This window comes from Corvus brachyrhynchos, unplaced genomic scaffold, assembly GCF_000691975.1.
Source record: "Corvus brachyrhynchos isolate BGI_N302 unplaced genomic scaffold, ASM69197v1 scaffold115, whole genome shotgun sequence".
In the NCBI taxonomy this organism is placed as follows: Eukaryota; Metazoa; Chordata; class Aves; order Passeriformes; family Corvidae; genus Corvus; species Corvus brachyrhynchos.
The window spans coordinates 8,144,512-8,155,316 of NW_008239553.1; the positions used below are offsets into that span (position 1 = coordinate 8,144,512).

The following is a 10,805-nucleotide window of genomic DNA, read 5'->3' on the forward strand; positions in this document are numbered from 1 at the left end:
ATGAAAATTATGAGAGAGGCCCCTTGTGGCTTTGAAGGAGCCTTGAGCCCTGGAGGGGAGGGAGGGTGGAAGGAAGTAGGCATTCTGGGCAGCGCTGGGGAAGCTCTACATGCTTTGTTTACAAACCCTGTACACTTTTGGTTTGGCTTTTGGATGTGTTTTATCCTTTCTCAACTCCCTTTTCATCTCGTTGTAGTGCCAGCCACACTGATGAGTGTTTATGCTTGCGAATTCCTGAAGCACAGCCAGTACCTTGAACTCTAGAGAATGAGACTGAAATAATGTAAAAGGTCAGGGAAGTTCAAAGACAGAGGTGCTGTTTTCCTAGCTGGGGACACCACACTGTTCCCAGACCACGCTGGGCTGCTCTGGGAACACAAGAACAAAGACTTCTCTCTTACGTCCTCCTGTTTATGCTGCTTTTTGCCTCCCTCACCTCACTGTTTTAAAAGGACTCATTTCCACGAAGCTTCAATTAACCACGGGGGATCAATGTGGCCTAAGCCTGACAACTGAAGAGACACCTGATAGCTACCGGCACTTAAAACTCCTGTTCCAAAGGAAAGGAGAAGTTTTTAGCCCACTACCCAAGTCCTGCTGGCTGACACAGCAGGAGGAAGCCCCAGAGTGCTGCTTTGTCCACAAGCAGGTATCAGCTATTGAGGCACCTGGAAATCTCTAAGTGTTTCACTCACAGAAAGGCAAGTCAGAGGGTGACTTTTGGAGAGGTTTCGTGTACCTGTGCTGGTTAGCGAGCCTGACCTTCAGAAACATGATGAACCTGCACCTGAGCTGGCTGGGCACACGCTGGGTACGTGCAGCTCACCTGTGCCGTGCAAGCAGAGAGAGCTCTGGCGTGCTGGGCACCCCGCCCATGCTCTGCACGAAGCCGTGCAGGCACTTCCAGCCGCACATCTCTGCAGACCGGGGCCTTCACTGGCACCTGCCCACACATGGCACGATGTGCTCACTTGCACAGCACCACACCCACCCCACGTGCTCTCATTCGCGGCTGAAGGAGGCTAGGGAGTGGTCTAGGATAGCGTGAGCACTGGGTTTCATTACTTTCTGGCCTCAGCTCTCTGCTTAAACTGAGGCTGTGGACTGAGAGACCCCGGCAGCACAGACAGTATGGAAGTCATTTCACAGACTCACACCCAGACCACTCACAGCAATTATAACCTCGTCTACAAACGAACCGCCTGGGGGGCAACCACAGCCAGTTTGTTGATACCAAACTGTCTACACAAAGCATATGTGACGCTTGAAAACACTTAGAAAACAGACTTTTAAAAGCAGCTTTTTATCCCGTCCTTGTCTAGACGGCACACCAGCCTTTCCGAACTCCGAGTCCGCACCGAGGAAGCGCGTGATGCCACGGGAGGGAGGCAGCAGGGAGGGAGCAGGCGCTGCCCCGGCCCCGGGGAGGCGAGGGAAGGCAGGGATGCCCACCTCTGCCCACCCCGCGGGCACCTCACGCCGGGGCAGCGCCGGAACATGTGCCACGTGTCACAGCACCAGCCAGCGCCGCAAGTGACCTCCCAGGACTGCGGCTGAGCCGTTGTTGGATGTCCTGGAGGTGCACAGCGGTGGGAGATCCTGTTACAGACAGCTGGGATCAGCAGCTCTGTCCTCAGTGCTTCTACTGACGTGATGAGCTGAAATCTCTCGTTTATTCTTGTTTTCCAGTGAAGTACTTATTTCTTTAAGTAAAATTGAGCCAAAAGCATATTTCAAACAGCTAGCAGGTTCTTAGATTATACATAAATTCATTTTAGATTATACATACATGCATTCTTTGGTCTGCTTTATAGGAGTGTGTTTTACTTCAAGTTGTTTCTCTCCACAAACACACAATCCCACTTCCAGAGAGGGAAAAGTGCAGGAGTGCCCAGCTCCCCACAGCTATGACAGATGCTGCTTCTCACCTTTCCTTTGACAGCAACTGTTAAGAGACTCAATCACCTCTGGACATGTTAGGCAGGAGCCAGATGAAAGTGTCTCTTGCTGCTGCACAGCAGAGTTGATTCTGGCAGCATTTCTGTCTCTAAACTACATATATATGAATCTATTCTTGGGAATACATCGTATAATTTGAGGGCAGATGAGCTCAGGACCGAGGGAAAAAAGTAACTGTGGGACTAGCCTCATTCAGAATAAATATCCACTGTTCTTTTTCCCCAGAGCATTGCTGCCTCATTTAATTTGATGGGAGGATGTTAAAAATGAGCAGCAGTTCAATTCCTTTTTCTCTTGCATGGTCCTGTTCATGCCTTTATGCACACAAATGCAGGGGACAGTTCCCCTCTTTGACTTTTCTCTGGCAAACCACTATAGCAACACCTGCACATCACTGCGGCACCTTGGCAAGCCCAAATTCCTCTCCATGAGACCTTTGTGAAGAGGTATAATTTCTATTGTACAGATGGGGAGCTGAGACATCAGGAATATGATTTCTAAAGTGTACAGTGACTTTCAAAGCACATGGTGAAATATTGAGGGATGATGTTTTTCAGAGTACTCGGAACTGTACATTGGGTGTTCAGTGATACCATGCTGGAAAAAAGATAGTGTGTGCTCATGTAATCAGCACTACCTCCTGATGCAAACACGCAAGGGCCATCTCATATTTTCATGCATACTCTTATGTTTGCTGTTGCTCAGTGAGGATCTGTGTGGTTGCAAGTTCAGTGATTTGCTCTCAGTATTCTTAAATTTTCACATACCAAAGCAACTAAAAATTAAGCTCAGGAGAGAAACATTTTTATATACCTTGGGGTGTTTTTGCTTTATAGGCATCACTCAAATTTCTTGCTGTCTCTCAAGCTTTTTTAGCTGCTGACAGTTCCAAATACCTCACTTAATTCCTGTAACATCTCAAACATGAGATTTGGTTTAAATTAAAATTTTAAACATTACTTTTCTCATATGCTATCAATTATATCACTGCAAGGCAGAGCTGGGCTTCTCTAATCTGTCTGTGAAAATTCTACCAAACCAGTTCTCACTCTTAATATTTAGTTACTTGATTCCAGACAGACACGATGATACAAAGGACAGCAGTGAAACTGAATTACACTAATTATGCAATATATCCCCCTGATTGCATATGCTAACAGCAAGTTATCAAAACCAGGGAAGCTGCCCATAAAAGGAATTGTCAGGACATCCAGTCCCAAGTCAACACTGTTTAAAAACCTCCTTGTGCATTACAGATTCAGCATCACAATGTCAGTAAGTTTTCAATTAGTTAACTGGAATTGATCTGAGTGTCAAAGTACTAAAACACTAAGAAGAATTTTTTTTTTTGTGCTAACTAGATTAAATAAATATCTCAGTAAAATTATGACAGCAAGTTAGTCACACTAATTTCTTCCAAACTCTGAACATGCAGAGAATGATGAAAGACTGCAGTCATCTGGACAAACAGACATCATGAAACTGAATTACTTTGTCAGGAGCCCTTGAAACCCAGAGACAGAATGTCCCATTATGCACCTTTAGATCTATTTAGAGATCCACTTAAAAAAAAAATGGTTTGGAACTAGATGATCTTTAAGGTCCCTTCCAATCAAAACCATTCTATAGTTCTACAAAATACCATAGTACTATGACTGTAAATAAGATTAAATCAAAGAAAAATCTAGATTACATGGCAAGATAGTTCAAAAAAGCGTTCACATGAACTCTATGGACAGAGCTGGAGCAGCAAGAAAAACAAGACTCAGAAGGGCCCTCCCATTAGCACCCACCAGATGCATGGAGTAACCCCCCAAAACAGGTTTTTGGCTGTTAGTTTTCACAATTCTCTGAAGGTTCATATAGCCTGAACATCTCTTCTGTTTCCTCTGCTTGCGAAGGAAAACCTGGGAGCTTTGTCACAGACAATGAAGTGTCACTCAAGGGTGTGTCGGGCCACGTGCCATTGCATTTACTGCGCAGCAGCATGCTCCGCTGATCAGCACGTAGCTAATTGCAGTCACACGCCAAAAGCTTAATGTAGTTTAAAAAAAAACCCCAAAGCAACGTTTAGCCAGCTACGTGTGAAATTTGCTGACTCTCCCATTCTTAAAAAAAACCCCATCAGCCTTCCATAGGCTGAGTGAAATATAGGCAGGCACTCTGCTGCCGCTTCCGACTGACTGTAGGGAGGGCAAGGGCTGCCAAAGGTGACTGCTTGGGAAGCATTTCTGGAAGGAACTCAGATGGGTTTAGACCAATTCTGATACAAGTTTTGACTTGTCTGTGGAGAAAAGTTACTTGAATTACAGAAGGCTGTGAATTAGAGAATAGTTGTTCCCAGAGAACACGGATGTTCTTTCTCAGCAAAGAGCCTACCTGGGAGGGGAGTTCTTCGGAACATTGTGGAAGAACAAGCATCATAAAACCACTTGTCTACACAGCAGCTGCGAAACTCTAAAATGTACTCACTAAACTGAATAGAAATGAGAATTTCTGCATTTGAACTCTAGTGTAACATCAAGGGAAACTGTAACACATCACTTGAAAAGAAACCTGAAGGACAGTCACCTGAAAGACAGATCATACCACCTTACCATGGTATAGAGGGAGGGCTCCCACCTGTGATGTACTTCTTCCTAGAGGAGGACCCAGTTGGGAAGTTAAGATGTAGGGATACATCAGAGGAGCTACAGGAATAGATGAGAGGTGAGATTAACAGGATTTGCTTCACCTAATAAGAGAGCATTTCTTAAATACATCTTGAGAAGAAAGCTGCTAGTTTCTTGCTATGAATAAGAAAATTTAAATAAATTTAAAAAAAAGTCCAAAAATTAGTTTTATGAGACAATCCAAACCAGTAGTAAATTTCCAAATAAGTTATAATCTCTGAGCAACAGTAAGAGTTTTTCTTGTATACTTAGTTTCATCTTAATTCACAGTCCCCACAACAGAGGTGCAAGGCATAAGGGTCCTGCATTTAAAAATTAACACTTCAGACAGAAGCATTTCCCCTGCCAACCAAAAGCACTGAAGACAACACTTGGGTCTTAAGAAGAGTTGGGTAAGGTTGAGGACAGGGAGGAAAAAAACAACTGCTTGCAAAAAAAGTCACAGAGATTACAAGGGATACTGTAGTCCTTAGATATTCAGAAGCTGACATGGTCTCCTGTGAAGTACAGAAGACCTAACAGAACCAGCAATACTGACAAGGAAGGAAGACAGTCCACGGGAAACTCAAGAAGACAGAAAAGTGGTGTTTCGGTGTTTTCTTCCCCTACCTCATTCTATCAGTGATGCTCATCAGCTGAGGAAGGAAGGAGTCATTGTTTCATACCTGAGCACTGAAACACTTCCTCATGCTTAGTATGCAAAAGAATTCCCTCATATGCCCCTAGGAGAACATTCTATAAATAGAGTACAGTACAAAATGCCTGGAAGGCCCATTAGCTTTGGAGTAACTTCACTTCTCTGAGGGGGTAGGCAGGAGCAAAGAGGAGGCTGAAGCTGGAGGAAACCCAACTCATCTTATCATGCATTCCTCCATTTCAAGAGGCATTTGTTGGATGCTTTTCAGCAGAGCACATGCTAATGTGAGTGCTACAAGAACAACTTGTTTACTCTACAGATCTGCTGGTTGAATCTGAGAGCTGGGCCATCTGTATTGTCCTAATAGATGCTCCTGAGAGAAAGGCAGAATCATCCCTTTCCCTCTCATTCACTGCTATGTGACTGTTGCAGGCTGCAAATAAAAAATAAATCCTTCACAATTCTAGGAGTATAAGATATGATTACCTTTATTTTAGTACGTGTGTCTCAGTTATACTTCACATGCAAGCAGCATCCCTTTGGGTAGTGAGCTACAAATTGTTTTCCAGCCACTCCAACAGAAATTTCCGAAGGACAGCAGGGCGTGCGCCACCATCCCACCTTGAGCAGGAAGGGGAGCACAAGACATGCCTGTAAGGCTCCCTGAGAGTTATAATGTGTGTTTCAGACTGAAGAGTCAACAAAAAAAGAAAGATGGAGGCAGAAGTGAGAAGCTGAGCAGGCTGTAAGTCTGTCTGGGAGCAGAAGCAGGCCAGCTTGCTCCACTGAGACCAGGACAGGACAGGCAGTGCAGTGGTCACAGGGCAGCACTTCCCAAATTACACTGATCCACATCCTGCCCCGGAGTGATTTTATCAATTGTGCTCTTCCTCCTCTCAGCTGTAACTTGGCTGTTCCTGAGCTACAATCAAAGTAGTGCAGATCCCTACTCCTGCTGCATGGAGCTTTTCCCACTGAGCTTTGTGTGCCTCCCCCACTGGGAAATGCTGCTAAAGGAAATACTTGGGGAATATGGAAATAAAGCAAGATACAGCTCTAGGCAGACAGGCAGCTTTCTACAAACGGAACACAGGACAGCGAAGAGCAGGGACGCTGGTGGGGAAAGCATGCAACAGAGAGGGGAGAAGGCACAGAAATAACACTACATTTGGACAGTACAGCAATAATATCCTGAAGTGAAGAATTAAAGCAGTTCCAGGTTCACACCATCCTGCAGTAACCTCTTTATCTCTTTGCAGAATAAAGAAAGGAAATTTAGTGGCTGGCTAAATGGAGAGGACAGCAGACTTGAGCCATAATAGAAAAGAGAAAACGCAGGCTAGCAGCAAAGGGTGTTCTGGGGACCCTTCTGAACTAGACAACCCTTGTAGGCTAAACCACAAAAATGTGTGTGAGGCTGAGACACAACAGCACTTTTAATTTAAGTCCTAACTTCTCAGGACCTAAGAAAATTATCACCTTTAAATGTCTTCAATAGTAGCATTGATCAGTGAACTGTATTTAACAGTTCTGTACCAATCAGTGAGTAAAATGCTATAATCAACTAGCATGATGAATACACAGCACTGCCAACATCCCCCAAACCATACTGACAGCTATTTCACCTCTCCAGCTTAAAACACAAACTCAGTTCATTTGTTGTTTCTACTTCTAGCAAAGACCTTGATCTCTTGGAGTAAAGTGACTTTCTCTGCCATTAACCCATATACGTGCATTAACACACAGTCAGAGTGAAAAGATGCTCAGAGTGAAATTTAAAAGAACAAAGCTTCAGTGTGCACACCCATTTGCTCACTTCAACTGAAGTGTTCCCCAGGTATGGATACAAAACTACCTCCACCTTCTTAAAAAAAATTCCCAGTGTTTGTCTCTATAGCACTACTTCCTTCCCCAAACCAAGAAATTAGACTAGGACAGCCATCACATGAATTTTTCCCAATACCTTGACTACTATCACAGAATCTGTTCCCCTATGATGCATAATAGCAAGAAATTTATGTTGAAATGTTGAAATTTAATGTCTAACAGAAATTGAACTGAATGTGATCTAGCAGTTCATTTATTTTACAACTGTGTTAGATCTTCCTGAACTTCTTGGCCTGACACAAACTGTGCAAGCAGATCAGCTACCACTGCTTTTGCCACAGCTTGTGATGTTATTTGGTGTTTCTCTTGAGGATGAAATGATTTAAAATATTTTTTAGTTTTATCTTATGTTAAATGTATTTTATAATTTATTTTATAAATATATTCTAAATATATTTATACTCTTAAATACATATTTTTATTTTTATATTTATCAGTGTTTAAAATATCGATAATTTAATCTTCCAAAAATATAGCATGTGACAGTACATACTACACTTTTGCAAGCTTTTCAAATTACAATTTTGGGTTTTTTCTCTCCACTTTGGATTACAAATTAATGCAACTGTCTAGCAGTTTGGAGATCAAGACTGTGCATAAAAAAGTCCTTTTAACTCCCACTGAGAAGAAAAAAAAGTAAAAAAAAAAAGAAAAGAAATAACTGTAGAGAATGATGTCTCAAAACAATCAACTGTCAAATTGAACCACCGAAGTTCAGGTACTGTGTAATTACGCATATTATAGTTGCTTCTGTTTCCTTGTGACCTGCTGCACACTTTAAAATAGATTATGAGATAATCAGTGAATACAAACATGGGATAAGGGTACAGTTGTAACTGAAGAAGGTTACAAACATGATACTTGGCAGAGCACAGACACTCTAGAGCTTCACATTGAGCAGCATTTGTCTCCAGAAGCACTTCCAGATGTGCACCCCTCCATGTTCTCTTCCCTAATCCTCTCATTCGTACAGCTACATGCATAAAAACCACAAAGACACTGATTTACATAAAATTATCTCACTCCATTTTATTTAAGATTTTCTCCTCCAGTTAGTAAAAGAAAGATGTGTCTCTCTTTATACATATGTACAAGTTCAGTTACAAAAATAGACAGCACATTCAAAGAGAAAAAAAGGCTTGGCATTTGTCTGATTCCCTCTAAATATCATATATACATGTGAATAGAAGGGGAAGGGGGAAGTCTTCATGAGTTAATTAAACATCACCTCCCCCTCAATTATCCCCTGCAAATCTGTTCAAAAATCAATCTAACTAAGCTCAGTTCTGCTATTTTCAGGTGTGCAAATTAGAGGCAGAACCGACAGGAAGCACTCGCTCTACACTGTAGGACGCCAGGCAAAGGATTTGGGGTCAGAAAAAAATTATAATAATAAAAAAGGAAATCATCTTCCACTGTCACAGCCCAGACCTGCAACTCAACTTGCTTCTCTCAAGGGATGAAAGTGCCCCGGCAGAACAGCCTCTTAATTCAACGTGTGAGACAGAACAACTGTCCCACACCTAAATCTCAGTGCAATGCAGACAACGCTTACAGCAAAGCAAAGGGCTACGGGCGGGGTTTGTGCATCAAGAACGAGGAAGGGAACAAGAACATGGATGGGTACTGGCAGCACTGCCTTCTATCAGCCTTATGGGACACAGCTACTGCCCGCACACTGCAGTGAACTCAACCACGCCAGTATGTGTGATGATCACAAAGATGAAGGGAAAACACACTGCAAGAACAGTCAATGGGATGGCTGGGATATTACATAATTTTTTTCCCAGATTTGCCTGGAAGGGGGAATGGCACAGTTCCCTCTCTCTCAGGATTGTTTTTCATTGCGCCTCTCACAGCACTGCAAGCTGCAGATCCACGCTCTGCTATGGCGCAGTGAGAGGAGCAGCACGAACTCCTCCTCAGCACTTCCGTTTTCCTCCTTCTCGAGATTTGTACAAATAGAGTATTATTTTGTTTCTAAGCTTTTAAGAGTTTTGCACACCTCAAAAATGAGAGAAATCATTCTGAACACAGCGAGTGTTCATGCTGATGAGAATTCTGAAATGCAAACCAATCACTGGCCTGTGATTTCTTCCACTGTGTGAAGCAGAGGCTGTGCTGCTGCTCTCACGAGGCTTGACAGTGCTCCCTGTATTCTGCAGCTCTGAGCATCTTCCTGACAAATGGTGCTGAAGAGAGTCTGCTCCCTGGAAACCACCTGAGACACCTTCCTTTGAATTTCAAGTCTTTAAAGAACCTGGAGACCCACACCAGAGGAACCCAAGATTTTTTCTGATTACACATCATCTTCAGCATAGCCCCCAATTACTCCTGCACATTCACTGACCAGCTGCCAGTACAGAAATGTCTTGTGACTCTACAGGATACTCCTGGGGTTCATATACTGATTTCATAGGACAAAATTAATGCTGGGCTCCATCTCAGGCTATAACAGAGGAAGTACACTGGTGTGACTTCAAGCACACTCAGCTGCAGGATATTGCATGGAGTAGCTGGATGCTTTCTTGGGAATCTTTGTCAGATGTGTCAATAAAACACAGGCTGACACTCTCCCAATTACCCCAGACTCCCTTCCCTCCTTCTTGCAGTGTCTGCAAAGATAGTTTTTTGGAATACACATAATCAAAGTGCTCACATCAACCACCCGCTCCCATTGTGCTTTGATTTTCTTTCCACACATGTGCTGGACACCAACAAGGCATTTGTTAGCATGCCTTCAACTGGCAGGGTGGTCTACTCTGAAAGCCAATGCAGTTCAGACAAGCTTTGGGGGTTCAAAATTACTACCGACCACCTGAGGTGTGGGCACCTTTGCTTTGCTTCCGAATTGAAGTTTCTGATATGAGACTGCTGGTCAGGTTTAAACTTTTGGGGGTCCCACAAACACTGTTTCCTTTGCTCAAAGGGGAGCTCAAGGGAGAAGAGGCGCTTGAAGGTCCAAAATCTGCAAGTCCCGAAGGTCGAATGATTGCTGTTTGTAGAGGGCTACTTGCAGCCATGCCTAGCAATGGAAAAGAAAACCAAATTCCACATGAGCATATTATTCCACTTCAACAGCAAACAATATATTAACAGCCAGTCCTAAGACCACTCTGTATTCATGACTTATGACAGTTTTATGAAGAGGGATCTCCTTAAGATACAAAACATCTTACAGTTATACCTTGGGCTATCTTCAGCTAATGTAAAGCTGCAGCTCAATCACCATCAGTTTAGGAGGTTTTGGAATGTGATACGGTAACCTCAACATGATGCAATGCAGGAAAATCACAGCCACAGCCATGGCATAAACAACACTATCTGATCTGTCTGAACACCACACTAAAAAAATGCCAAAACCAACAAAAAAATTAAGGAAAAATATTTGGTATGAGGTAATTCAAAGGGCAGACAAAAAACTCAAGGTCATCTGAGGTGAAACTGGCTATCCTCTCACACCCTTACCATGTCACACTGTGTACTGCCTGGATCTCAGAATATAATGGGCAAGCAGTACCACCAACACAACACTTTTAACCGGTTGTGAGCAGCCGTCACGCAAGCCCCCGTGGCTGGCTGTGCTCTGGGCAGCCTGGTGCCCGCCCTGCCCCACGTACCTTTGGAGACGCTGTAGCCGTAGGCTGCGT

At 43.4% G+C, this 10,805-nt stretch overlaps 1 protein-coding gene across 1 annotated transcript in view; it reads right to left on the reverse strand.

Moving 5' to 3' along the window:
• Positions 1–8,158: 8,158 nt before the first annotated feature.
• The window catches only part of INO80 (INO80 complex subunit), a 64,513-nt gene continuing 61,866 nt past the window's right edge, over positions 8,159–10,805 (reverse strand). Inside the window, exons 38-39 of the mRNA XM_017741863.1 lie at positions 10,776–10,805; positions 8,159–10,180 (exon numbers count right to left, since the gene is read on the reverse strand). The exon at positions 10,776–10,805 is cut by the window's right edge and continues 1 nt beyond it. Coding sequence (XP_017597352.1) covers positions 9,963–10,180; positions 10,776–10,805 — 248 coding nt within the window. The 3' untranslated portion in view covers positions 8,159–9,962. The remainder of the gene's footprint in view (positions 10,181–10,775) is intronic.